Source organism: Amblyomma mixtum, chromosome 10, assembly GCF_055824585.1.
Source record: "Amblyomma mixtum isolate Tamu chromosome 10, ASM5582458v1, whole genome shotgun sequence".
Classification (NCBI taxonomy): Eukaryota; Metazoa; Arthropoda; class Arachnida; order Ixodida; family Ixodidae; genus Amblyomma; species Amblyomma mixtum.
The window spans coordinates 115529550-115553479 of record NC_143021.1 but is presented as its reverse complement, the minus strand read 5'-3'; the positions used below and the strand labels follow the sequence as shown (position 1 = coordinate 115553479).

Here is a 23930-nt window from a genome sequence, read left to right as displayed (position 1 = left end):
GAGAACAAAGGAAGAGAGAGGTGCCGTAGTCTCCGGCATAATGTCGACCACCTTGACGTGCACTGACATCGCACAGCAAACTGGCGCCTCTCGCGTTCCGCCTCCATCGAAACGCGGCCGCCGTGGTCGGGTTCTAACCCGGGTACTCCGGCTCGGTAGACAAGCGCCTTAACAACTGAGCCACCGCGGCGGCTGGACGTGACAGTTACTGCGCCATTTGCTCTCCTCAAAAACCAAGCCATTCATTGGGTTCACTGGCGTTGCCGTTGACAACCTTGTAGAGTCCATTGATTTTGACGACAAGAAAGCAGCGCAGCTGGCTCCGTGGGTCAGTGGACAAAAACTCGCTTTCACTAAATTTTCCATGATTAGCAATGCTAAACCACAAGCATTTTTTTTATGCTAATGGCTTTCTGAATAAAGCATATTCGTTAGCCGTTCTTGGCGCCTTCCTTGAATATCTTGTGTTTTTGTTTTGTCTGCACTGGTTCTGTGCGCCAGTGTGTTTTGGCTCTTCAAATTATTGCACTGACAACTGATATCTTGTGGATTGTAGCAAGGAATGATGTGAAGTGCAGGGCAGGTTTTCAGTAGACAGACAATTTCTACACATACTTGTTTTTCTGGGTTACAAGAACGTAGAGGAGCATGAGGAGGAGGAAAAACTTTATTAAAGAGAACGGCTCTTGTGCTAGCTTATGGGCGGAGTCCTCATTCCAGGGCTCCACTTGCTTGAGTTTCCCTGCAGATCTGTTGTAGGAGGGCCCGTTGGTCCTCCAGGTTATCGCTGGTCAGCATCGCCTCCCACCGCTCAAAGACGTGTTTTCCATGTGTAGAGTGTTTGTTTTGGCCCCCGCCACACACACACACGCACGCACGCACGCACGCACGCACACACACATACACACACACACACACACACACACACACACACACACACACACGCACGCACACGCACACGCACGCACACACATACACACACACACACACGCACGCGCGCGCGCACACATGTATTTCGATGGAGGCGAAATTCTAGAGGCCCCTCTACAGTGCCATATCAGTACACGTTAAAGAGTACAACATGATCGAATTTCCGGAGCCCTACACTACGGAGTCTTTCATAGCCTGAGTGCTTTGGGACGTTAAACCCCCATAAATCATAGATACGTACTGCCGGAATTGCTTGCATTCATCCAAAGAGAAACGAAACGCGTCTGTACACACGTGCAACACTTTGGACTAAACCGTTATCAGTTGTTTCAATGGAGATTGCATTTTCTCTGAAGTGCTAACCTTCTTTGTGATATTAAATGCTGAATCTGGGGTCGGAAGAAATTAACGAGATGATTTACCATTTTCAGATTTCATCCAATCATACCAGGCGTCAACCGAAAAATCAATCACGATGTTGTTATGTCAGGCTACCGGATACCAGCTAATGTATGTACATATAAGTGTGCTTCTTTGCAAAAAAACTGCGTGCTAAATCATATAGTGACCTAAATTCGGCCCTAGAATCTCCGGAGGCGCAAGTGGCTCTTCACTGTGTTATATGCGGTATTAGGGTCTCCAATGCTTCGTACTGTTCACTGCTAGGCAGAGCAAATATATACTGTTTTATACTTTCGCAGTCGATGTGCGCGTCACAAACCTCTAGAGGCAAGAATGTTTTTATGATGATCACGCGTCATGTTCCACATTTAAGATGTGCTCTTGCGAACGCAAAAATAAGCACCGCAAGTTTTGAAGAGCTGTTGGTAGTGCGAATATTTCAAGGCGCTCACTTGATATGGCATAGCGCATCTCAAAAGTAAAGGTAATATCAATCAAACTGCGCTATATGGAGTTACTGCTGACGTCTTACAAAAATAGGATTAGAGATTTTCAACCCTCTCCTACATTTAAACGCTTTGAATAGCCAGCCTCGAAAAAATATTTGTGTAACTACGCAACGAATTGTCTTGTGCGAGCTTGCAGCGAGAAGTATTTTTTGAATTTCGTTAAAAGATCCAGCGCCATTATTTGCTTTCGTTACACAGACAAATCTCTATGTCACGTCGATGATGTTTATTTTTTCATTTATGGATTCAAAAATTCCTTCAAGCCTTTCTTGCTGCTTCTGCTACAGCCAGTTTCACGTCAAACATCTCCAGGTGTATAGCGCGTGATACACAGCCAACTATTCTCGCATTTCTGTGATTTGTTTCCAACGTCCTTCGAAGTTGTCACACCTTTTTCTAGTTGATTCATGCAGCAGAGCTTCATCACACCAACTTGCGCAGACTGTGATGCGGACTCAGCCGTTCGTGTCTGGAAGATTGGAGGAGAACTTCACGCGTGCGTCCGAGTTTCTGCCGGAGAGGTGGCTGCGTTCAGGCGACGCTCAGGCAGAGAAAGAGAACGCGGACGAGTGGACCCTGCACCCGTTCGCCTCCCTGCCGTTCAGCATGGGACCGAGGATGTGCATCGGCAGGAGGATTGCGGAAATGGAGATCTGCATCCTGCTGGCAAAGGTGTGGCGCCGAGATTCGGCAGAGGTTCATGAGACGGAAAACACAGGAACAGCCAGTATCTTTTTTACCTTTTTTTCGCATCTGTATCATGCACACGCACAAAAAACAAATATCGAAAGTATGGAAACTTACCTCTTTATTTTTTATTTTTTTATTTGAAAATACTGCAGCCCCATTCTAGGGGCTATAGCAGGAGTGGGTACATAAAATGTGGAACAATTCCACGCATACAAGGGTACATTACAAGCGTTACAAATATAAACGCTGAAAACAACACCATAGATCGCTACGACTTAATTGCCGACGCAAAATAAGAAACTGATAATGCACGAATGTTGCAATGCAAAGAATTCTAACTCTCGACAGTGCGGGGAAAAAAGCCGTATTTGAAAACGTTAGTGAGGTCAAAAAAGGTTGGATATCAAGAACGTGATGGCTCCTGGTTGCAGATGGTTTTGAAAATGACATATGCTTACCCTCTGAAAGGCAATTAGCAGAATGGACTATTGAGTGAAGAAATTTTAAGGAATCAAGCAGAACGTTTTGTTGGGAAAGTAGGTCCATTTTGACATAAGTGAAGCAGCGCGAACGAAGAAGCCTGAAGGCGAAAGGAAGAAGGGACATGAAAGAGCGCTCTTTCCTGTCCCTTCTTCATTTCGCCTTCGGGCTTCTTCTTTCGCGCTGTTTCCCTTACGTCAAGTTTTAAGGACTCAGCTTTACGGGGGGATGCGAGCAGGCTTAAGTTCAAGGAAGACATCGCAGATGAGGGTGAAAAATGAAAGTCGTGGTATGACCTACATCGGGCAGACAGGCCAGTGCATAAACGAGCGACTCAGGGACATGCGAATAAAGTTAAGAACAGCACAGAAAAAGGGGCACATCTTGTAAGCCGCCTCAGTTCTTGCCACAATTGCGCAGCGCGATTTGACGAGACCGTGACACTAGGAAAAAGCAAAAATGAACGCGCGCGGCTGGCTTTGGAAGCTTTCCACATAAAGGAAAAAGCAGTAGACTGTATTAGTGATACGTCCGTGGCTCTGTACGCAGCTGAAATCAATTTTTTGCGTTTGCTTTAACAGCCCTTGGCATGACTATTGTGGTTAAAGATAGCGTTTGAGCATGCGTGGTCAGGTGTATAAGTATGCGTTCTCAAGAAGAAAAAAACGAGTTCGTTAGTAGGGCCTGTGTGTGTCTTTGTGTCTCTTCATTGTGGTTCGTCCCGTGTTTCGCAACCTTCACCTTCACAGCAACATGTACCAACTAGGCCCAACTGAAGTTTTATGGAATACAGGATTTCTATCAGGCTGAGGAATGTTTGAAATTTTTTTAGGAGATCGTTGGTCGAGCTAAATGTAAACTAATGTTTATTTCTGAAACCTCAGTTCTGCATAATCATAATAAGCGGGAAGCAAATACCTGAAAGCAAATGGCGACCATGACGCATGTATACTTGCCAAGGTTAAGTAGAACGCGGCCTTTCAGTTTGGTAGCTATTCGTCGGCACCACTTTTCACTTGTAGTAAGTGCATGTATATTTATTACTTGAGACGTGCTGCTCACTATGTCACTCTCGAAAAGAACTGTGAAAGGTTACTATGACTGCTAGCGTTTTGCAAATAGAAAGTTGGAGATTGCAAAAAAAGAAAAAGGGACCGCGGCATAAATCCTCGAAGAGTCAGAAGACTGCATCACAGGGTTTCGTGGTGACGATCACCGCGAAAGCGCCGCTGAATTGAAAAAAAAAAGAAGGCTTGTGCGTGTTCACAGTTCACAAAAAAAAAAATTTCTAACCTAGTAATGGCTTTTATTGGGTGATGACAGTGCGCGAGCAGACGGCTCTACTCTAGTAGATGAAGCTTGAAGACAACGTGCAGCCTATCGATCTACACTGGCGGGCTTCTAAAGTGGCGCACCATGGTCTCCAATCAGCGCCGAATGAAACTCGAATAACAGAGTTTAGGTGCGAACAGGGAAACAAGATTTTGCACTCGAAGAAGACTGATTATTATTGCATTGTATTTTCAGTTGTATGGTGTGACGAACGCAACCTGTCAGGACTGATTTTTTTTCTAGCAGATAGTATATTAGTGTTCTAGCTTTGTTGCACCGTTCCTGTCTGCGATTTAGGTGGACGCTGATTGCACAACCACGCTACTTATTTCAACAACCTCAGTGTCTCACTCTCTTGCATTGCCTTCCGCGCTTCTTTAGGTTTCTCCTGTGACCGGATGTAACCCATACTCATCGGCCAACAAGATATGGCGCTAATAACAAGGATACTCACCTTCGTCGGTTAAAACTGAATTTGAAACTATGAGTTCGTCTTACGTTTACTGCTTTTGTAGAGCGGTTTATTGGCACGTTGAAGCGCTGGCGACGAAGACCCTGGCGCAAGTAGTCTAGGAACCAGCCAGGCGAAAAACCGGCGCACGAGAGGCAGTTCTCCAGCACGAGCCTTAGACGGGCGGCGCTAGCACTTCGTCGTCGTTGGTGGCGGTGCTAATCATCTTCTTCATTCCACTTTATTTTTTCGGTTTAAATTACACGCTACAACCTCACGCTATCGCTACGCTACGCTAATAGCTACAACCTCTAATGTGTACTAGCTGGCCCTTGAAATCTTTAGTTTACTTTAGTTTACTTGTGCACTGCTTTCACAGCTATGAAATAATTTATTTTGTTTTATTGTTTCATTCCTAGGTTCTCAGGAAATACCGAGTTGAGAACCATCACGGCGATATTGGGTTTCTGACGCAATTCTCGGGCAAGCCAGCAAAACCTGCCAGGTTTCGATTTGTTGAACTGGAAGCAACGACGTGACTGCACCACTGCTACGAAAAGAGGCTTCGCTATATCATGGTCAACATCGTGACATTTTTTCTAACTGAAAAATAAAAGCAAGAGCTGGAAATATTGTTCTGTCCTTGAAGCGTCCATGAGGATTGAAAAAATGGAAAAAATATAGTGAAAGTTTACTGATTCAAATCAGTGGGAAAGCACGGATTGGTGCTACGTAGTAGACGACGGTGAGCGGCCAGTACCACGAGACGGTGCAGATGGAAGATGATGACGACACTCTGCAGTGCATAGCGAGCGCGCGTCTATGGTACAGTTTAAGGCTAACAACACTGCACTCGTAGGTTCCTCGAAGATCAGCCATATTGACGGCTGTCACGTGATCAAAGGAAAGCTGCTCTTGCAAACGAGGTATCAGAGATTCAGTGCAATGAAAATATTTATAGTGACACCCCGCGAATTCTCGCGGCTTTTTATGACTACTGTGCGCGTGTCTTTCGAGGTGGTTGAAGCCAGACTTGTGGGTCGGACTTCAGTCGCTTCTATGATGCGTTTTCTCGACTTTATCGAAGGGCAACGAGGTATAATAGAGGGCCTTCTCTGCTCGGACGCAGTCAGATGGCTACTTCCGCTATGCTGGGGCAGAAATCTCCTGTCCCGAATGGCTTGAGTAGCGAACTCTACAAAACGTTTTCGTCCTGCTTGGCGCCTGTCTTGTTGGAAGTCTTCAGAGTTGCTCACGATGTTGGCTTTTTACCTCCCACTTTTTCTTGATTGATTGATTCGTCTTTTTTTCAGACAAGCTTGGTCTTGGGTGACGGGACAAAAGGCAATTCACTTATGCCTAACGAGGCCCCGTCACCCATTATTTGCGCAGCAGAATGACAACGGAACACGTTAAATCAACATATACAGTCAATATGAGAGAAGCCAACAGCCACAGAAACCAAGGGACACAGGGGATATTTTTAATTTATTTATTTTGTGCTTTTCGATTTAGAATTTTACTGAATATGTTATCGTTTAAAGCTAATTGATTAGAAAAGCATAAGAAAAAACAACCACATGCCGCCCTTGGGATCCGAACCCACGACCTCCGAATTACGCGTCCGGTGCTCTACCGCTGAGCTCCGGCGACGGCGACGTCCGCCGCTTAAGAACGTGGGTGGCGCTGATGAACACTCCAAGGTTAGGTTATTCGTAAACATAAATACCCCCGAAAGCAGCAAATTTGACAGCCGTCGCCGTAGCTCAGCGGTAGAGCACCGGACGCCTAATTCGGAGGTCGTGGGTTCAGATCCCACCGGCGGCATGTGGTTGTTTTTTCTTCTGCTTTTCTAATCAATTAGCTTTAAACGATAACATATTCAGTAATATTCTAAATCAAAAATCACAAAATAAACAAATTAAAAATATCCCCTGTGTCCCTTGGTTTCTGTGGCTGTTGGCTTCTCTGATATTTATAACGAGCCCCTCATTCCCCTTCTCTTGTTTGCTTATATACAGTCAATATAGATTAAGCACAGGTCCATGAAGCAATAAAGCAGGCAACACCATCGTATACTTGCACATCGTAAAAAGATGATGAAATGAAAAGAAGCTAATAACATGGAAAAAAAGAAGTAAAAAGAAAACGCGTGTTACATAAAACTAAGGAACGAAAACTGCTTATGGGGTAGAGAGAGACAGGAGGTAAGTTTTTAAAATGTGTTTAAAGTTATGACGGGCACGAAGCTGCACCAGAAGTTCCATAATTCACTCGTGTTTATTAATTCAGGAATTAGGTAATCAAGTTTTTGTGCGCCATTGTTTGTTCTCAAAAGAGGCATTTGAAAACGACTCTGCCTGAAATCGTACGGTTTGTTGCTGTGCAAATATAAAGCACAAAAGTAAACCTGGTCAGGGGTACTTTCATTGTAGATGTGCACTGTAGCTATAGTTTAAATATTTCGTTTATCTTCAGCACATTGTGCTTCAAGAAAAATGGGTATGAATGTTCCAACGGATCTAAGTTTTCTTTGCAACGCAGTGCTCTTTTTACAATAGCTGAGAACTGTGTAAGTTTGTCTTAGTAGTTGTGCCTCAGATTAAATTGAGAGATAATATTGTAAATGAGGATAAACTAAATTAAAATATAATTGCACTTAAGCCACCCAAGAACCTGACAAAATTCCAGTGCACCTGGAGATATCTGCACGAATCTTGTTTACACGAGGAGTCCAATTTAAATTTCCGACAAAAAGAAGACCTAAAAACTTGTAAACGAAAGCGCGTTCAGTGTGCAAGGCTTGGTACTTGATTGTGATATGAAAATTATTAGGGTTATTACGTGCATTAAATACTACATATTGTCTTTTCGTTACGTTGAGTTCGAGGTGGTTGAGCCTGAGCCAGCATGAAAGTTTATGTAACTAGGTGTCCGCGGATATTTGAAGAGTGGATTAATGTTTTCCCCGCAAAAAAAGAAACGTGCGTGTATCAACTGCGTACAGTATAATATCAGGTGTTTTTGGTATACGGACAATATCATTGCTGTAAATTGTAAAAAATAAAGGCCCTAGAATTGAATCTTCTGGAACACCATATGTAATTGCCTCTAACTTAGGCGAATTTGCATTAAGGCTACTAAATTGGAATCTCTCCGCCAGATAGCTGCGAGTAAAATTAAGAGGAACGCCGCGAACGTCATAAAAAGAAAGTTTTTAAAATAAAATGTCGTGTTTATTAGAATCACATGGTTTTGTAAAATCAAGGAACAGGCCTACTGTGTTATGGGTATTCTCAATATTACCAATTAACCTGTTTTTAATATTCCCAAGGGCTATTTCAGTCGACTATTTTAACGAAAAACTATACTGCTGCTTTACGAGGAACTGCCTTTCATTAAAGAATTCATTGAATTGAGATTTTATATCCTTTCTCAACACTTTAAAATATATTTAATGCTGAGATAGGTTTGTAATTGTTAATATCATCGTGTGGATCACCCATATGTACATCGACCACTCTTGCAATTGTCATGCTCTTCGGAAAGGTTCCTGTATCTAATAAACTATTGCAAATATGCTGCAGAGCAAGATATATTAAGCAAGCAACGGATGGTATAGGCGTAGCCTTAATATCATCGTTAGTTAAAGGTTTAAGACAGGAACTTATTTCATGTCCAGTGCATGAAATGAGGAACAACGAGTCGACCGCATTGGAAGTTATGCATTTGTCAAGTCCATCGCTGCCCCCCCAACTGTTGAGGCGTTACCCCTAGGTGTACAAAATGAGTGTTAAGTTTATTTGCCAAACTAGAATACTTATACACAACACGATTAATTCTAAGGACACTAGGAACCCTGTTCCTGGATTTTCTCATAAGATCGCTAATGCAGTTCCATATCTTGTTAGGATTACTTGAGATAGCTTCAAACTTAAGCGCGTGTTGTATTGTAACCGCGATTTTTTCAGTTCTGAACTGAGCTTGTTCTGATTCGCTTATATTCGGCTAACAGAGCCAGCTACTTTGACCGAGAAAATCTACCCTAAAGTTTGCCTCGTGCCTTTGTTTTTTTTATGTAATTGTTTGGTTACCCAGGGCTTTCGTGATTTGTTGCAAACCTTGACCGCGTGAAAAAAAATGCTTTGTCATGACTTTCCTTTTTTTTCATTAGGAATATATCGTAGGATAAGTTTGGATTTTCCACTGAATAAACGTCAGTCCAGAGTTAGACGCTGCTAACGTAGCGCAGAACGTATTTCGCTTTCGAAGTAAAGTTACGATGTAAGACTGGAGTGCACCAAGTAGACCCTTTTTTTTTTCTTTTTACATACGGAATAAAGCAGATTACGGGTCTGTGATCACTTACTAGTAATGCTCAAATCCCTGAAATATCATCACCTTTATCATGGCTAGTTACACATAATTCAAGCAATGCCTCGGGGTGAGGGGTTATCCTCACATACAGTACGGTATGCCGGTCATACTGTACTCGTTCCGGAAAGCACCGAGAAGAGCCGGTTAAAAACCCTCGAAGGATAGCGTCCCGTGCCTTGTGGCTATGGATTCAACTGCCTCACATCAAGCATGTGGCATTAGAGGCCTTTATCTTTGTCAGGCAAAACTAAACATACATTTTTGCCGTCTGTCTTACCTCCGATGTAGGACACAGGAAAAAAATCCGAATTTGTACACATATTGTACGTTCGGTGCTGGATTTAGTAAAAGATGAGGCCAGAGAGGTTTCACAAGTTCAGAGTGATCTTGTAAACGCCTTTGTTAAAGTGCGTCATGATTTTATGTTTACAGTCTTGGAACGTGCAAACCATTGGGGATGTACTGCTTGAGGGCATTAGAATGCTACAAACAGTGGCATACTAGGGTGATCGTAAATCATAAACTTACCAAACCCATTCCACGAGTCTCGTCTATCCAGCAGGGTTGCCCATTATCACCTCTGTTATTTTATTTTTATCTCGAATATTTTTGCTCGAGTATCACCAGACCCGAAGCTATTCGAGGATTTTCACTTGATCACTCGAAAATTAGAATTTTAGGCTCTGATGGTGACGTCCCCTTTCTGTTCAGACAAAATAAATGTGCCTGAAACTTTCCATTTATTAGCGCAGTTCTGTGACGTCTCTTACGCGGCTTTGAATTTGAAAAGAAATCTAAATGATTCTTGTTGGACTACTGGAGTACGAAACCTAACCATACTTGAGCATAAGCTACGACTCTAATTCCCTACACTATCTTGGGATTCCCCTTCATCAGGTCAGGAAAAACGGATCTTATTGGGAGTCGCAAATTATCTTTGTGAGGCGCGAAACGCAGGTGTGGATGGGTCGGAAGCTCTTTATTTTTATTGGGCACAAATCTGCAAGGTATTGGTGGTTCCAAAGCTTGTCTTTGCACTGCAAATGATGCACTGTGTGAGGAAGAAGGTAGGCCTACATGCGCTGCGCAGACTATTCGAGATGTTTGGCGCTCTCATTGGGAGCCTATACGTACAGACATTCTGTCTCTTTCTTCCGAGTCTGGAGGAGTTGTCCTTTGTTGTCGGCCACTTCTTTGTTCACAGGCTTATTTCACGGTTTTTCTTTTTCAAAGCTGCAAACCACCCATTGCTGCTCGCAGGGCTTAGAAGCCGACTGAGTTGTCTCCTGCCTTGTCTGTTTGCTTTGACTGGTCATGGCCGTGAGGAATCATTGTGGGGTTTCCTGAATGAGGTTGCTGATACCTTTGATTTCCTGACTGTTCGCTTCTCGTTGAAATACTCATTCGACTTGTCAAAAAGACAGATGAAAAAAGTACTAATAGAATCTGTATTCCGTGTACCTGTGTATAGGCAGCCTTACCTTGATTTTATTAACTCTAGTGTATTGAAGTGAGTTCAGCGAATGTAGATTAGATCAGCTGAAAGAACCTTTTTTCTTTAAATCCAGACTTCGACTCTACCCACCAACGCGTGGCTTCATGCTAAGGGGATTTTCGGACCATCGTCCTTGAACTGCCGCCTGTGCGTCCTACCAGAAACTATTGGTCATTGCTTTGTATGGTGCCGTGGTGCAGCGCTTGTCTCGGACATAATTCAGAGGGCAAACAAAACGGATATTGAAATATCTCCGCACTCTATGCGGTTCTTGTCTGTCCTTTAAGACTCAGGCATTCTGTGCGAAGTCAGATGTGCCATTCAAGTGAGAAACTCCACAACCTGAAACATTGAAAGAACTTCAGTATTATTTTCAGTCCGCACCTGTGTAACACCGAAGCCTAGGTTTATACGGAGCATGCACTGCCGGCCTAGGTGGCGCTCACATGCAGTAGACGGCAGCGGGAGATATAAAGTTTGCGGGCCGTTCTTTGTCGAAGGCAGCTCCTGGCAGTTTGTCACCTCAAAATTCCGGCCGTACTTGTATTCTGGACGTACTTGTATGGCCGAGAATGTTTGGCATCGTTAAAGGTTGTGAGCGATCATCACGTGTTGTGTTGAAATTTCAACCCCCAAAACCCATTAAGCCACTTTGCTCAATAGAGGTTAAAGCTTCGACAATTTGAGGTCTGCGTGCTCTACAAGTCTGGTTCATGCAGTCTTACGCCGACTGCCTGTCACGACCCAAAATAGGACGATGACGACTCCTTCCTTGGGCCTACCAGCAGCAGCGCATTCGCGCAGTAGCATCGATCAGACCCTGACCTTCATAGCCTCTTCAAATATCTAGAAGGCAGGACTTCGCTCCTGCAGCCTTCAAGCGTTGGTTTCCCTTCTTCTCTTTGCAAAACGGGAACATCGTCAAGAAGTTTGCACCCAAGAAGGCCGCTTACATTCCCGTTGTTACTAACAGCCCTTTGAGAATAAATTCTCCAGGCCTCACACGATGAAGCGAGAGCCGTACACCTTGTCTTTACTCGCACCCGCTGCCGAATACAGGGCAGATATTACTGGCACGCCTTTCCGCTGTAGTCGCGCTCCACATAAAAAGTTTCGTTACTGTGAACGCCTCAAAACGCCGTAAACGAGCCCTGCGGTTTTCTAGAGCCAGAGGTGTTGTGAATTAGGCTGGTTCGTTACTGATCATATTTGAAACAGTGTATGGATGGGACACAGTATGCGGACACTATGAAGCGTTCGAGGTGTTCAAGTAACGAGTCCCGTCCTTACGCTGTTCTACAGCCAATGAAGACAACTAAAAGAAAACACAAGGAAACACAAGCAAAAGAACACAAGGAACAATAATACCCTTTGACACACACCCGTCCATTGCAGGACTTAGTAATGTAAACATGAAAAGAATTTTCAAGAAAGGAGAGCAAAAGCAGACCCTGACACTCAGTTCACATATCGATGCAAGGAAATTAAAGGCATCCAATACTAAAAGAATATACACATCCTATTCCGCCACAATGGTAAATAACGACGCGAAGTAATAGAGTCCTTTACATTCATCACCTCCTCACCAGAGCAGGATTTGGCCACCCTGGTGTAGTACTTGGCCGTAACCTTCTATGAGCAAAACCAATTAACCCTCGGCCCTCCGTCCACAGCGGCTGCGAAGCAACCCACCAATGCGGTGGTCAGACGTGTGACGCAGCGGAGGATGCTAGGAATCATTGGCTCCGGACAGGCCGCCATTGGAGACTGAACCTAGCAACGTTTAACGCAAGAACCTTATCCAGTGAAGTTTGTTTAACAGTGCTGTTGGAGCAATTGGCGGGTATTGAATGAGATGTCATAGGGCTTAGTGAGGTTAGGAGGACAGATGAGGCGTATACAGTACTAAAGGGCGGGCACGTTCTGTGCTATCCTGGTTTAGCAGACAGTCGAGAACTCGGTGTGGGATTCCTCATCAATCAGGATATAGCTGGCAACAGAGAGAAGTTTTATAGTATTGTAAAGACGCAGACGAACATTCTGTGCAGCGGCGGCAGTGCCATCGCTGCGCGTGCTTTGGGCTCGCTTTGGCTGACCGCAGACTGTCGCCGCCCTGCTCCTTTAATAAGGTCCCAGTGCCTTTAATAAACCCCCGTCTTACATTTGGTGGAGTCGCCCGGTAACGATATCGGCTCTGGAGCTCCGTAACCGCACTCTTCCAACGCCTGCTATGCCTGTCGACACCCAAAATCAAGCCGTGCAAGCAGGCCCCCCGACTGTCATCTGTGCCGGCTCCCTTCGCCAGCGGGACCCGGCTGTCTTCAGCGGAACAGATGAGCAGGACGTGGAAGATTGGATCGCGTCTTACGAACATGTGAGTCTCTATAACAAATGGGACGACGAGACTAAGCTAAACAATGTCATTTTTTATCTTACCGGTGTCGCCAATTTATGGTACCGCAACCATGAAGGGGACGTTGGAACTCGTTCGGCCTTCAAGACGAAGTTCCCCGAAGTGTTTGGTCGCCCAGCCGTCAGACAACTCCGCGCCGAACAGCGCTTGCGTGAACGGTCGCAGCAGTTCGGCGATAGCTTCACTAGCTACATAGAAGATGTAATCGCCCTCTGCAACCGAGTGAACGTCAGCGTGCCGGAAGCTGACAAGATAAAGCAGATCCTGAAAGGTATTGATGATGACGCCTTTCAAATGCTGCTAGCGCGGGACTTGCGCGCCGTTTCAGAAATCATCACGCTGTGCCAGAGCTTCGAGGAGCTGCGGAAGCAGCGGGTCCTGACTCGTCAGCATTCAGCTCATGTAGAGTCACTTGCTGGACTGACACCCGCAGCTGATAACTCCTCTCTGCTGCAGCAAGTCAAAGACTTTGTGCGTGAGGAGGTGGCCCGTCAGCTTTCTATTTTGCCTAGCCCTCAGGGGTCGCCACCATATTTGGCCCCGGCTCTCCAACATGCTATTCGCGAGCAGGTTGCTGAGGCGCTTCCGTCTGCCCATTCACCATCACATGTCGCTGCTCCACTGACGTACGCTGACGCCGCTCCCAGACCTGTCGCCACGCCTCTGAGTTATGCCAACGTCGTCCCAAGACCTGCCGTCCGTCCACTGACTTACGCCGAGGTCGTTTCTCAAACTCAGCCGCCTACGTACCCTACAGTGTCAGTGCCCGTACCAGCGCCGGCACCTTATATGCGACCCTCTCCACGAGGCCGAGATCCCTGGCGCAAGACGGATAACCGGCCTATTTGCTACACCTGCGGATTGCCTGGGCACGTAGCCCGCTATTGTCGTCGCCGTCACCCAGTCTCGACACCGCCGGCCGGGTACTGGCCTCCAGCGCGTCAGTACTCTGCGTCTGCTGAGCCCCGTCCGTCGACCCGTCCGTTCTCCCCCGAACGCTCACCACTTACCGATCGCCGTTCCCCGTCGCCGCGACGTCGCTCCATCTCTCCGATGCGTCGTCGACCTAATAGTTCTCAAGAGGAAAACTAGATGCCGCAGTTCCTGAGGCAAGAACTGCGTCCCCGTCGAACTACCAAAGACCTCAGCTGTCACCTGCGAACCTGATTGACGTTTCGGTCGAGGGAATTTCTGTCATGGCCCTTGTCGACACTGGCGCCGCAATTTCAGTAATAGACGCACAACTTTGTCGCCGCTTGAAGAAAGTTAAGACGCCAATTGCCGGTCTCTCGCTGCGCACGGCCAGCGCTCAGTACATCAAGCCGTCAGCAGCTTGCACAGCACGAGTTTTGATTCAGGACGTCCTATATACAATCGAGTTCGTCGTCCTGCCGTTTTGTTCCCACGATGTTATTTTGGGCTGGGATTTCTTGTCTCGTCATGCTGCGGTCATAGATTGCGCTCGCGCTGAAGTCGGATTCTCTGCCTTGCCGCAATCGCTGCCGGACGCTGCTCTCTCGTCGCCATGTATTAAAGTCCTCGTCGCCGAAGACATCGACCTGCCTCCGTGCTCTTCCGTCCTTGTGCGCCTCTGTTGTGACCCTCTCCGTGATGACACTGTACTTTTCACGCCCGCTCATACTTTTCTCCGCCGGAAGTGTCTTTCCCTGCCTACGCCGTTCTGACTATTTCTGCTGGCCTATCCGTACTGTGGGTCTGTAACCCGTTCTCCTGCCCTAGTGCTTTGCGCCGTGGCGAATGTGTCGGCAGTGTCCAGCCCATCGCGTCTATTATAACCCGTGAGGAGACTGACGAAACATCGCACATCAATCTCACTGCGCTCAGCCCACCATCTTCTACGCCCACTCCTTCCTCTACAAAACTGTTTCTCCGCTCCATTGACGCAGATCTTCCCCCGCCGCAGCGGAAGCAGCTTCTCCACTTGCTCCACCAGTTGAGCGCCTCCTTCGACTGCCATCACAGCTCCCTTGGCCAAACCTCGACTGACACACATCGCATCGACACAGGTACCCACGCTCCTCTACGGCAGCGCCCCTATCGTGTGTCGACAACCGAGCGCCAGGTCATAGAAGATCAAGTCGACCAAATGCTCAAGAGCGGCGTCATTCAGCCCTCAAGCAGTCCTTGGGCTTCGCCAGTTGTGCTTGTGAAAAAGAAAGACGGCTCCATCCGTTTTTGTGTAGACTACCGCCGCCTTAACAACATCACGCGCAAGGACGTATATCCCCTGCCACGCATCGGTGATGCGCTAGACTGCTTGCAAGGTGCCGAAATATTTTCTTCGTTGGATTTACGCTCCGGGTACTGGCAGGTACCCATGGAAGAGGCCGATCGCCCCAAAACAGCCTTTGTAACCCCTGACGGCCTATATGAATTTACTGTGATGCCTTTCGGTCTATGTAATGCTCCTGCCACCTTTGAGCGGACGATGGATACCATTCTGCGTGGGCTGAAGTGGAAGACCTGCCTCTGTTACCTCGACGACATCGTCGTGTTTTCGCCTGACTTTGACACTCACCTCTCCCGACTGAAGCACGTTTTGACCTGCCTCTCTGACGCCGGCCTTCAGCTCAACTTAAAGAAGTGTCATTTTGCCGCCCGCCAACTTACCATTTTAGGCCATGTTGTCTCTAAGGACGGTGTCCGTCCGGACCCGGCTAAACTTCGTGCTGTGGCTGCGTTTCCTCGACCTACTTCTATCAAAGAGCTGCGCAGCTTCCTGGGTCTGTGCTCCTACTTCCGTAGGTTTATACGCAACTTTGCCTCGATTGCTGCACCTTTGACACAACTTCTGTCCGGCAGTTCGGATCTTTCTCAGTGGTCCCAAGTTTGTGACGACGCCTTCAATTCTTTGCGCCGTATCCTCACCGCACCGCCGATACTGCGCCATTTCGACCCAAACGCACCTACCGAGGTCCATACTGACGCCAGTGGGGTAGGCATCGGCGCCGTACTCGCACAACGCAAATCTGGCTTCATCGAATACGTCGTTGCCTATGCCAGCCGCACGATAACAAAGGCTGAATCTAACTACTCGGTCACTGAAAAAGAGTGTCTGGCGATAGTTTGGGCCCTTACCAAGTTCCGCACTTACCTCTACGGACGCCCGTTTGAAGTCGTGACCGACCACCATGCGCTATGCTGGCTTTCCTCTCTGAAAGATCCATCCGGTCTCCTCGCGAGGTGGGCCCTTCGCCTCCAGGAGTACGATATCCGCGTCGTGTATCGTACTGGCCGCAAATATCAAGACGCCGATGCTCTATCCTGCTGCCCACTTCCAGCCAATATTTCCAGCCTTTCCGCCTTCGACGCCTCCTCACCGCTGCTTCACATCAGCGCCATGCCTTCCTCGCAGCGTGCCGACCCATGGATCTCTTCTCTTATTGACTTCCTCACCAACCCTACGGCTGGTTCGCCTTCGCGCGCTCTTCGCCGCCATGCTTCCCATTTCTCAATACGTGATAACCTCCTTTATCGCCGCAACTACACCTCAGACGGCCGCAAGTGGTTGCTAGTTATTCCCCGTCACCTTCGCTCGGAAGTCTGCGCCCATTTTCATGCTGACCCGGAGTGTGGTCATGTCGGAGTGTTCAAGACCTACGATCGCATCCGACTACGATATTATTGGCGTGGCATGTACACATTCATCCGCAAATACGTGCGGTCATGCCTTACCTGTCAACGTCGCAAGCTACCTCCTCATCGTTCTGCTGGAGAATTGCAGCCGCTACCTTGCCCGCCACGCCCATTTGACCGCGTCGGCATTGACTTATACGGTCCCCTCCCGTACACTTCCGCCGGCAACCGTTGGGCTATCGTCGCGGTTGACCATTTGACAAGGTATGCCGAAACCGCAGCCCTTCCAGCCGCTACAGCGTCAGAGGTGGCCTCGTTTATTTTAAACCGATTCATCCTTCGTCACGGCGCCCCTCGCGAACTGCTGAGCGACAGAGGCCGCGCCTTTCTGTCGGATGTTGTGAAATCACTGCTCACCAAGTGCGATATAATACATCGAACCACCTCCGCATATCATCCGCAAACCAACGGTATCACCGAGCGCTTTAATCGTACCCTCGGTGACATGTTGTCTATGTATGTCTCCTCAGATCAGTCAAACTAGGATCTTGTCCTTCCGTACGTAACCTACGCGTACAATACCGCAACGCAGTCCACTACCGGATTTTCTCCTTTCTTTCTCCTTTACGGCCGTCACCCTTCTGCTACCATCGACACCATTCTCCCGTACCAACCCGATGCTCCGAGTATACGCCTCTATCTGAAGCCGCCCAGCACGCCGAAGACTGTCGCCGCATCGCCCGTGCCCTCACGACTGACACCCAGTGCAGAGAGAAATCCCGCCACGACCTCAGCCAAACAACGCCACACTTCGCCAACGGCTCCCTTGTGTGGCTCTGGATTCCGACGAATACTCCGGGTTTGTCATCAAATTTCTTGCCTAGTACCATGGCCCATACCGCGTACTGGAGCGCACATCTCCAGTTAATTACACTGTCGAACCTCTCAACCCATCTTCTGATCGCCGCCGCCGTGGACGCGAGACTGTTCACGTCCAGCGCCTCAAGCCATTCTACGACCCAGCCGTCCTGCCTGCGCCCTGAGTCGCCAGGTTGGCTCCTTTCCTCCCCGGGGGCAATTGTAAAGACGAAGACGAACATTCTGTGCAGCGGCGGCAGTGCCATCGCTGCGCGTGCTTTGGGCTCGCTTTGGCTGACCGCAGACTGTTGCCGCCCTGCTCCTTTAATAAGGTCCCAGTGCCTTTAATAAACCCCCGTCTTACAGTATTTTATTTATTTATTTATTTATTTATTTATTTATTTATTTATTTATTTATTTATTTATTTATTTATTTATTTATTTATTTATTTATTTATTTATTTAGTACATACTGCAAACCTCATGCCGAGGCTGTTGCAGGATTGGGGCATATTATACAAAGGGAGAAAACAACAGTAAGAAAAGTACACTTAAATTATTGTTATACAGTTCTAGTTGGCACAGTGGAACAAAGAAAAAAAAACTACAGTCAGAGATCATAAGTCACAAAAAAAAATAAATTGCAGGAGGGCAAAAGTAACGAATCGACAACATTCTGCAGTCAGGGCACAGTTGACAGCTTTGAAATAAAACTTTCCAGGGAGGGGCACTTGACCACGTCATCAGGTAAGGCATTCCATTCACGGACTGCTTAGGGGAAAAATGAGTACTTAAAAGTGTTGCTGTGTGCCCGGAATTCGAGTAAATGCTTGGAGTGTTGTGTTCTAGTGCTACAGTGAGCTGAGCGGGAGATGTAACTCTCACTGTTGATCTTAAAGGCTCCAGACAAGAGAAGATACATATATTTGATGCTTGTATGCTTGGCGCGACTACTAATAGTGCTGAGACCAGCCTGGGTGAGAAGTTCGGATGGTTACTCGTGGCAGATTAACGAGAGGGTGGCAGATATTGTAATTAGGCTTAATAATAGGTACAAGATGGAGGTGGTGGAGGCCTACGCCCCTAAATCAAGCCATGATGGCCAGATCGTTGAACGCTTTTATGAAGACGTGGAATCGACAATGGCCAAAGTAAAATCACAGTACACTGTACTGATAGACGACTTTATAGGCAAGAAGCAAGCTGGACACCATGCGGAAGATGACTATGGCACATGATCTAGAAATAGCAAGGAAGAGCGAGTTGGTGGTACATATTGAAGGCAAACAGCGCAACGACGCAGACAGAGTGGAAGAAAACACAGGACAAGCGCGGTTGTGAGACAGCGCTTGTCCTGTGTTTTCTTCCACTCTGTCTGCGTCGTTGCGCTGTTTGCCTGCAAAGAGAGTTATTAGTAGAGTTCGCAGATAGAAATAATTTACGCCAAACCATGACGACGTCTAACTCCACAGAGAGAATGGAACTAGCAGGGCTATCGAAGTTAATAAATAAGGGCAGCGTAGCCGACATAGGAAGTTTAACATGGAGAAAATCGAGCATGCTCTAAAAAGCGGAGGTAGCCTAAAAGCGGTGAAGAGAAACCTAGGCATAGGTAAAAACCAGATGTGTGCGCCAAGAGGCACAGAGGGCAATGTCATTAGCAATATGGATAAGATCGTTACAGTAGCCGAAGAGTTTGACACAAATCTATACAGTAGCGAATCTAATCAGAATGTTACTGAGAGGGACTGTCCAGTACAGCAATGGCACATCCCGCCAGTAACGAAGGAGGAAGTAAAGAAAGCCTTAGGAGCAATGCAGAGAGGGAAAGTAGATGCTGAGGATCAGATAACAGCAGATTTGTTGAAGGACGGAGGAGAGATTGTGCTAGAAAAAGTAGCCACCCTTATACGCAATGCCTTGTAACCTCGAGCGTGCCAGGAGCTTGGAAGAAAGCTAACACTATCTTAATTCATAAGAAAGGAGACGTCAAGGACTTGATAAAATATAGACCGGTCAGCTTACTGTCCGTTGCCTACAAGGTATTTACTAAGGTAATCGCGAATAGAGTGACGACAACCTTAGACTTGAATCAACCAAATAATCAGGCAGACTTTCGTAAAGGATGCTCGACAATAGACCGTATTCGCGCTATCAATCAGGTGTTAGAGAAATGCCCAGAATATAACCAACCCCTAAATATAGCCTTGATTGATTACGAGAAAGCAGTTGACTTAGTGGAAACATCCGCACTCAAGCAGGCATTGAGGAATCAGGGCGCAGAAGAGTGTTATATGAAAATATAGGATGATATTTATAACGATTTCACAGCTACCATAGTCCTCCATAAAGTCAGCAATAAAATTCCAATAAGGAAAGGTGTCAGGCAGGGAGACACGATCTCGCCAATGGTGTTCACAGCCTGTTTAGAGGAGGTATTCCGGGAACAGATGGGGATAAGAGTTAATGGAGAATACCTCAGTAATTTGCGATTCCAGCGAGGTGCTGCGAGGTGCTGGAAGTATTGCGAGAATATGTCTGTTCAGGGCAATTAGTGACGGCTGATCCGGATGATGAGAGGGAAACAACTAGAAGAATATAAAAGGGGTAGAGCGCATATGACAGGTTCTCTCAGATCATGAATGGCAGTTTGACAATTTCACTCCAGAGAAAAGTCTACAACAGCTGTACCTTACCGGTACTCACCTATGGGGCATAACGTGGAAGCTAACAAAGAGGGCTAAGCTTAAGTTAAGGTTAACGCAGCGAGTTATCAAAAGAAAAATGATAGGTGTAACGTTAAGAGATCGGAAGCGGACGGAGTGGGTGAGGGAACAAACGCGAATTAATGACATCCGAGTCGAAATCAAGAGGAAGAAATGGGCTTATGCAAGGCATGCAATGTGAAGGCAAGATAACCTCTGGTCCTGAAGTGTAACTGAGTGGATTTCAAGAGAGGGCAAACATAGCAGGGGGCGGCAGAAAGTTAGGTGGGCGGGTGAGATAAAGAAGTTTGCGGGGATACGGTGGCCGCTACTGGCAAAGAACAGGGTTAACTGGGGAGAGATGGAAGAAGCCTTTGCCTTGAAGTGAGCGTAGTCACACTGATGATAATGATGATGATGAACGTCTCACAATTATCATTATTATGTCCTCCAAGATTTCCTTTTACTTGCATTCCAATAGTAAGTTGCTTCATTATTTTAGGAAGTTGAATCCTACTTTTTCTCTATGAAAATCCCGTGGGTTATGCCTGTATTCACCACTTGCACTTATTTTTTTTAGTAGCTGAAGAGATGTTAGTGTGCATTATGTGCGCAACAATTCGATTTATACTGCAGCCCTAGAGATCGCAGCTACCAAGAGTAACACAAACCTTCTCCACAGCAGGTAGGAGGTAGCAGCGTTGAAACTGAAAGTACTATGTCTCCTGTAATGCCTGGACACCCATAACTGATATCATCCGGATCACTTTTGTAGGGGTGCTACTAGAATATAGAATGGCCGAAAAGAAGAGGACGTTCCCTAAAGGTTCTCTACTGACCTTCGGCTGGCTCCGCCAATTTTTGTTGTGCGCGTTCATGCAGGTGCTCGTTGCTGAAATGATCATCCCTGCTGTTAATATGTCCACACTGGAGTCTGCAGCTCCACAAGTACGGCAGATTATAAAAAATCTTCGAGCTATGAATGAAAGGCAATGTACTTTCTTTCGGCAGCTTCGTCTCCTGGCAACACATCTGATGGACGTACCCTGCTTAAATATTTGTAAACAAATTTAGTTCTATATTTATTTGCACCTTTCGAGGGAACGACTTTATTGAGAGACAGATTTTATGAAAATATCAGCACAGCTGGAGGTTTGTTCACAAAAGCTTGAAAAATGCAGTACACTTCCCTCTGAATCACCGTCCTGTGCCACTGTTTCGTCACAAGTGTATGAGGATGCGTTGGTGCAGTCACTGTAATTTATAAAATTAATTTCTCCAAAATGTAGACTCGAAGGGAAGAATCTGCTCGCACCTTTTTTTCTATTCATCCATTATGAAAACAAAAGCCAAGGTCTGTAACATGACCAATGTGCATAGCTAACGACGTGCTGTTCAAGTCATGCTAGCTTGTTTCACACTCATGCCACACAAATTGAACCACAGTATTCCTGGCAGCCAGTTCATGATATCCTTCATATGACAAGTTTATACTATATTGTGCAGATGAGGACGAAAAATCGAACTCCTAAATTAGACTTGTCGAAAGGCACTCTATGGGATTGATTGCCTAGCACTACTAACAGCAGTCAAGCACTTTTCAAAAGTTGGTGTTACCTTTGTGTTATCAACATTAAATCTATATTAATATTGGGCACCATTTTAATGTAAGCTGAACATGTGGATAAAACCAATCTTGGCCATTGGTTACGTACTTCTCTACAGTGTGCACACCTCGGTAATTTGTGTAACGAAGAAAATCATAAAGTGTAAATATCTTACTCCTTACACATCATCATCTAATCCATCAGAGTCGCTGGCGCCAGTCAGTCAATCAGCCCTGCAAAGAAATGTTTCAAAAAATGTCATGACACTCTAATAAAGTGAAGAGAACTCAACACACAGGATTTACAGTTCAGCACAAGGAACAGACATGAAATTGTCAAAAGCTGGTTCCTCAATGCTTGGTCTCTAAGACGAGATCAGGTGCCTGGACTCTTCAAATACCTCTGCAGAGCAGCGTTCTGAAAATTAGCTGCATCTACCTGAATTCCTGTACAGAAATAAATAAAATATTGTTCTAGCAAAATGACTTCCACACTTTCCATTGCTTGCTGCAGTATTGCACTCACCTATAGACGCGGCTTCAGTGCATGTTGCACAGCTCTTGTCTTGTATGGCCTCTAGCATAGTTGCGCAGCTTTCGTCTCGTTTGGCCTGTAGCATGCTTGCACACAAAATTTAGGTCTCTGAGGCGGACCAGCAATTGCGCCAGTTGCCTCGACATCTCCAGCGTCATACGAGTCAGTACCGTCGTGGTAGGGGGGGGGGGGGGGGGGGGTCCATGATTCTGCTGCTGCCTGCAACTTGATCGCGTAGCTGCGCTTCTTTGAAAGTCTCCTGGACCAACTGTTGCAGAAACGGAAAGCAGAGAGAGAACACTAACAGTTTGTGAAATAAACCAGAATGCATGTTAGTACAGTGGCAAACAAAACCAAGGGATGTGCATCTAGCTTTTTGTTGCGAAAGCAACACTACGCGAGACGCCGAACCATTTCGCGGAGCTCAGGAAAGGTCATTACTTCGCATGAGCGAGGAGCAGTGACGTCACACGGCGCACTGCTGGCGCGCCGCCGCCATCGCTGCGCGGGTGACTCAGAGGTGCCGCCACCGCACTCGCCAATTGCGCATGCGCAGTAGCGGCGCATAGCTAGAGTGCCTGGGCCGCCATCGCTGCCGTGCGCTCTCCATCGCCTCTCTCTCTCTCCTCGTTGTTTAGCAATCCTCCAGGTTTAACCAGAGCTAAACCACTGCCAATTTTTCCTTAAACTAGCGCAGAGTAACCAAAAATAGCGCTTGGGCACAAAGTCCAAGCAGCTATGGTAATCAATGATTGTAGACGGCGCATAAACGACGGGGACGTGGGACGAACACAAAAACGAGCGCTGACTTTGAAACTCAAGGTTTATTGCTTGGCCCGCGAAAATATATACATCAGGCACAACCAACGCAAGAAATATTATTACAATCACATCAACATATAAAAGTTACAACTGTAGAATGTATCATTATCTTGCGTCTAAAAACCTAATTTCCCTCGCTGTTAAAGCCAACGAAGCACTACTTCGACTTGCATCTTCAGTCCTCGCGATATCTGAGGCTTCCAAAATATCGCGGGTGAGCTCATTGCGATGTTTACTTACCAGTCTCGTTTGCGATTAGTGCGGCGTGCAATGATTACAATCCCTACAGTGAATGGCCAGGTGCCCTTTGAACGTTTCGAATACATTGTTGTGATGCTCCTTGAGGCGCTCATTGAGGCATCATCCCGTTTACCCAACATATTGTTCGCAACATCTTTACCAATATGTACCGTGTCAGGGATGTGTTTTTTACTCAATCCCGCTATCACGTGGTAAACAATGACAATAATTCACATGAAAATAATTCGAAGTTTTTAAGAATGCTCGGACGTGTACATCGAATTCCCGCGGGAAGAAGACGAGTTGAGATTCCTATTAGTGCACCTTTGAGAAGCTTCATTTAAAGCTATGTATCGGAATTTGAGCCTTCCTTTCTATTTAAGGATCAAAATAAAATTCAGAGCATGAAGCACGCTGAAGACAAGAAGCTGGTACCAGCCCACTGCTCATAAAAAAACTTTTTTTTTATACAGCTTTTCAATTTGAAA

At 46.4% G+C, this 23930-nt stretch overlaps 1 protein-coding gene and 1 non-coding gene across 4 annotated transcripts in view; both read left to right on the top strand.

The window, feature by feature from the left end:
- LOC149326731 (putative cytochrome P450 12a4, mitochondrial) overlaps positions 1-5378 on the top strand; it is an 81620-nt gene extending 76242 nt beyond the window's left edge. For 2 of the 3 annotated variants that reach the window (XM_089563969.1, XM_089563971.1), the window contains 3 exons: positions 1362-1440; positions 2283-2513; positions 5214-5378. In XM_089563969.1, coding sequence (XP_089420095.1) covers positions 1362-1440; positions 2283-2513; positions 5214-5333 — 430 coding nt within the window. In that variant the 3' untranslated portion in view covers positions 5334-5378. The remainder of the gene's footprint in view (positions 1-1361; positions 1441-2282; positions 2514-5213) is intronic. The other variant, XM_089563970.1, reaches the window with a different exon arrangement.
- A 1171-nt stretch (positions 5379-6549) lies between these two features.
- On the top strand, positions 6550-6621 carry TRNAR-CCU (transfer RNA arginine (anticodon CCU)). The gene has a single exon. It is a non-coding gene; the product is annotated as a tRNA-Arg (tRNA).
- The last annotated feature ends 17309 nt before the right edge of the window (positions 6622-23930 follow it).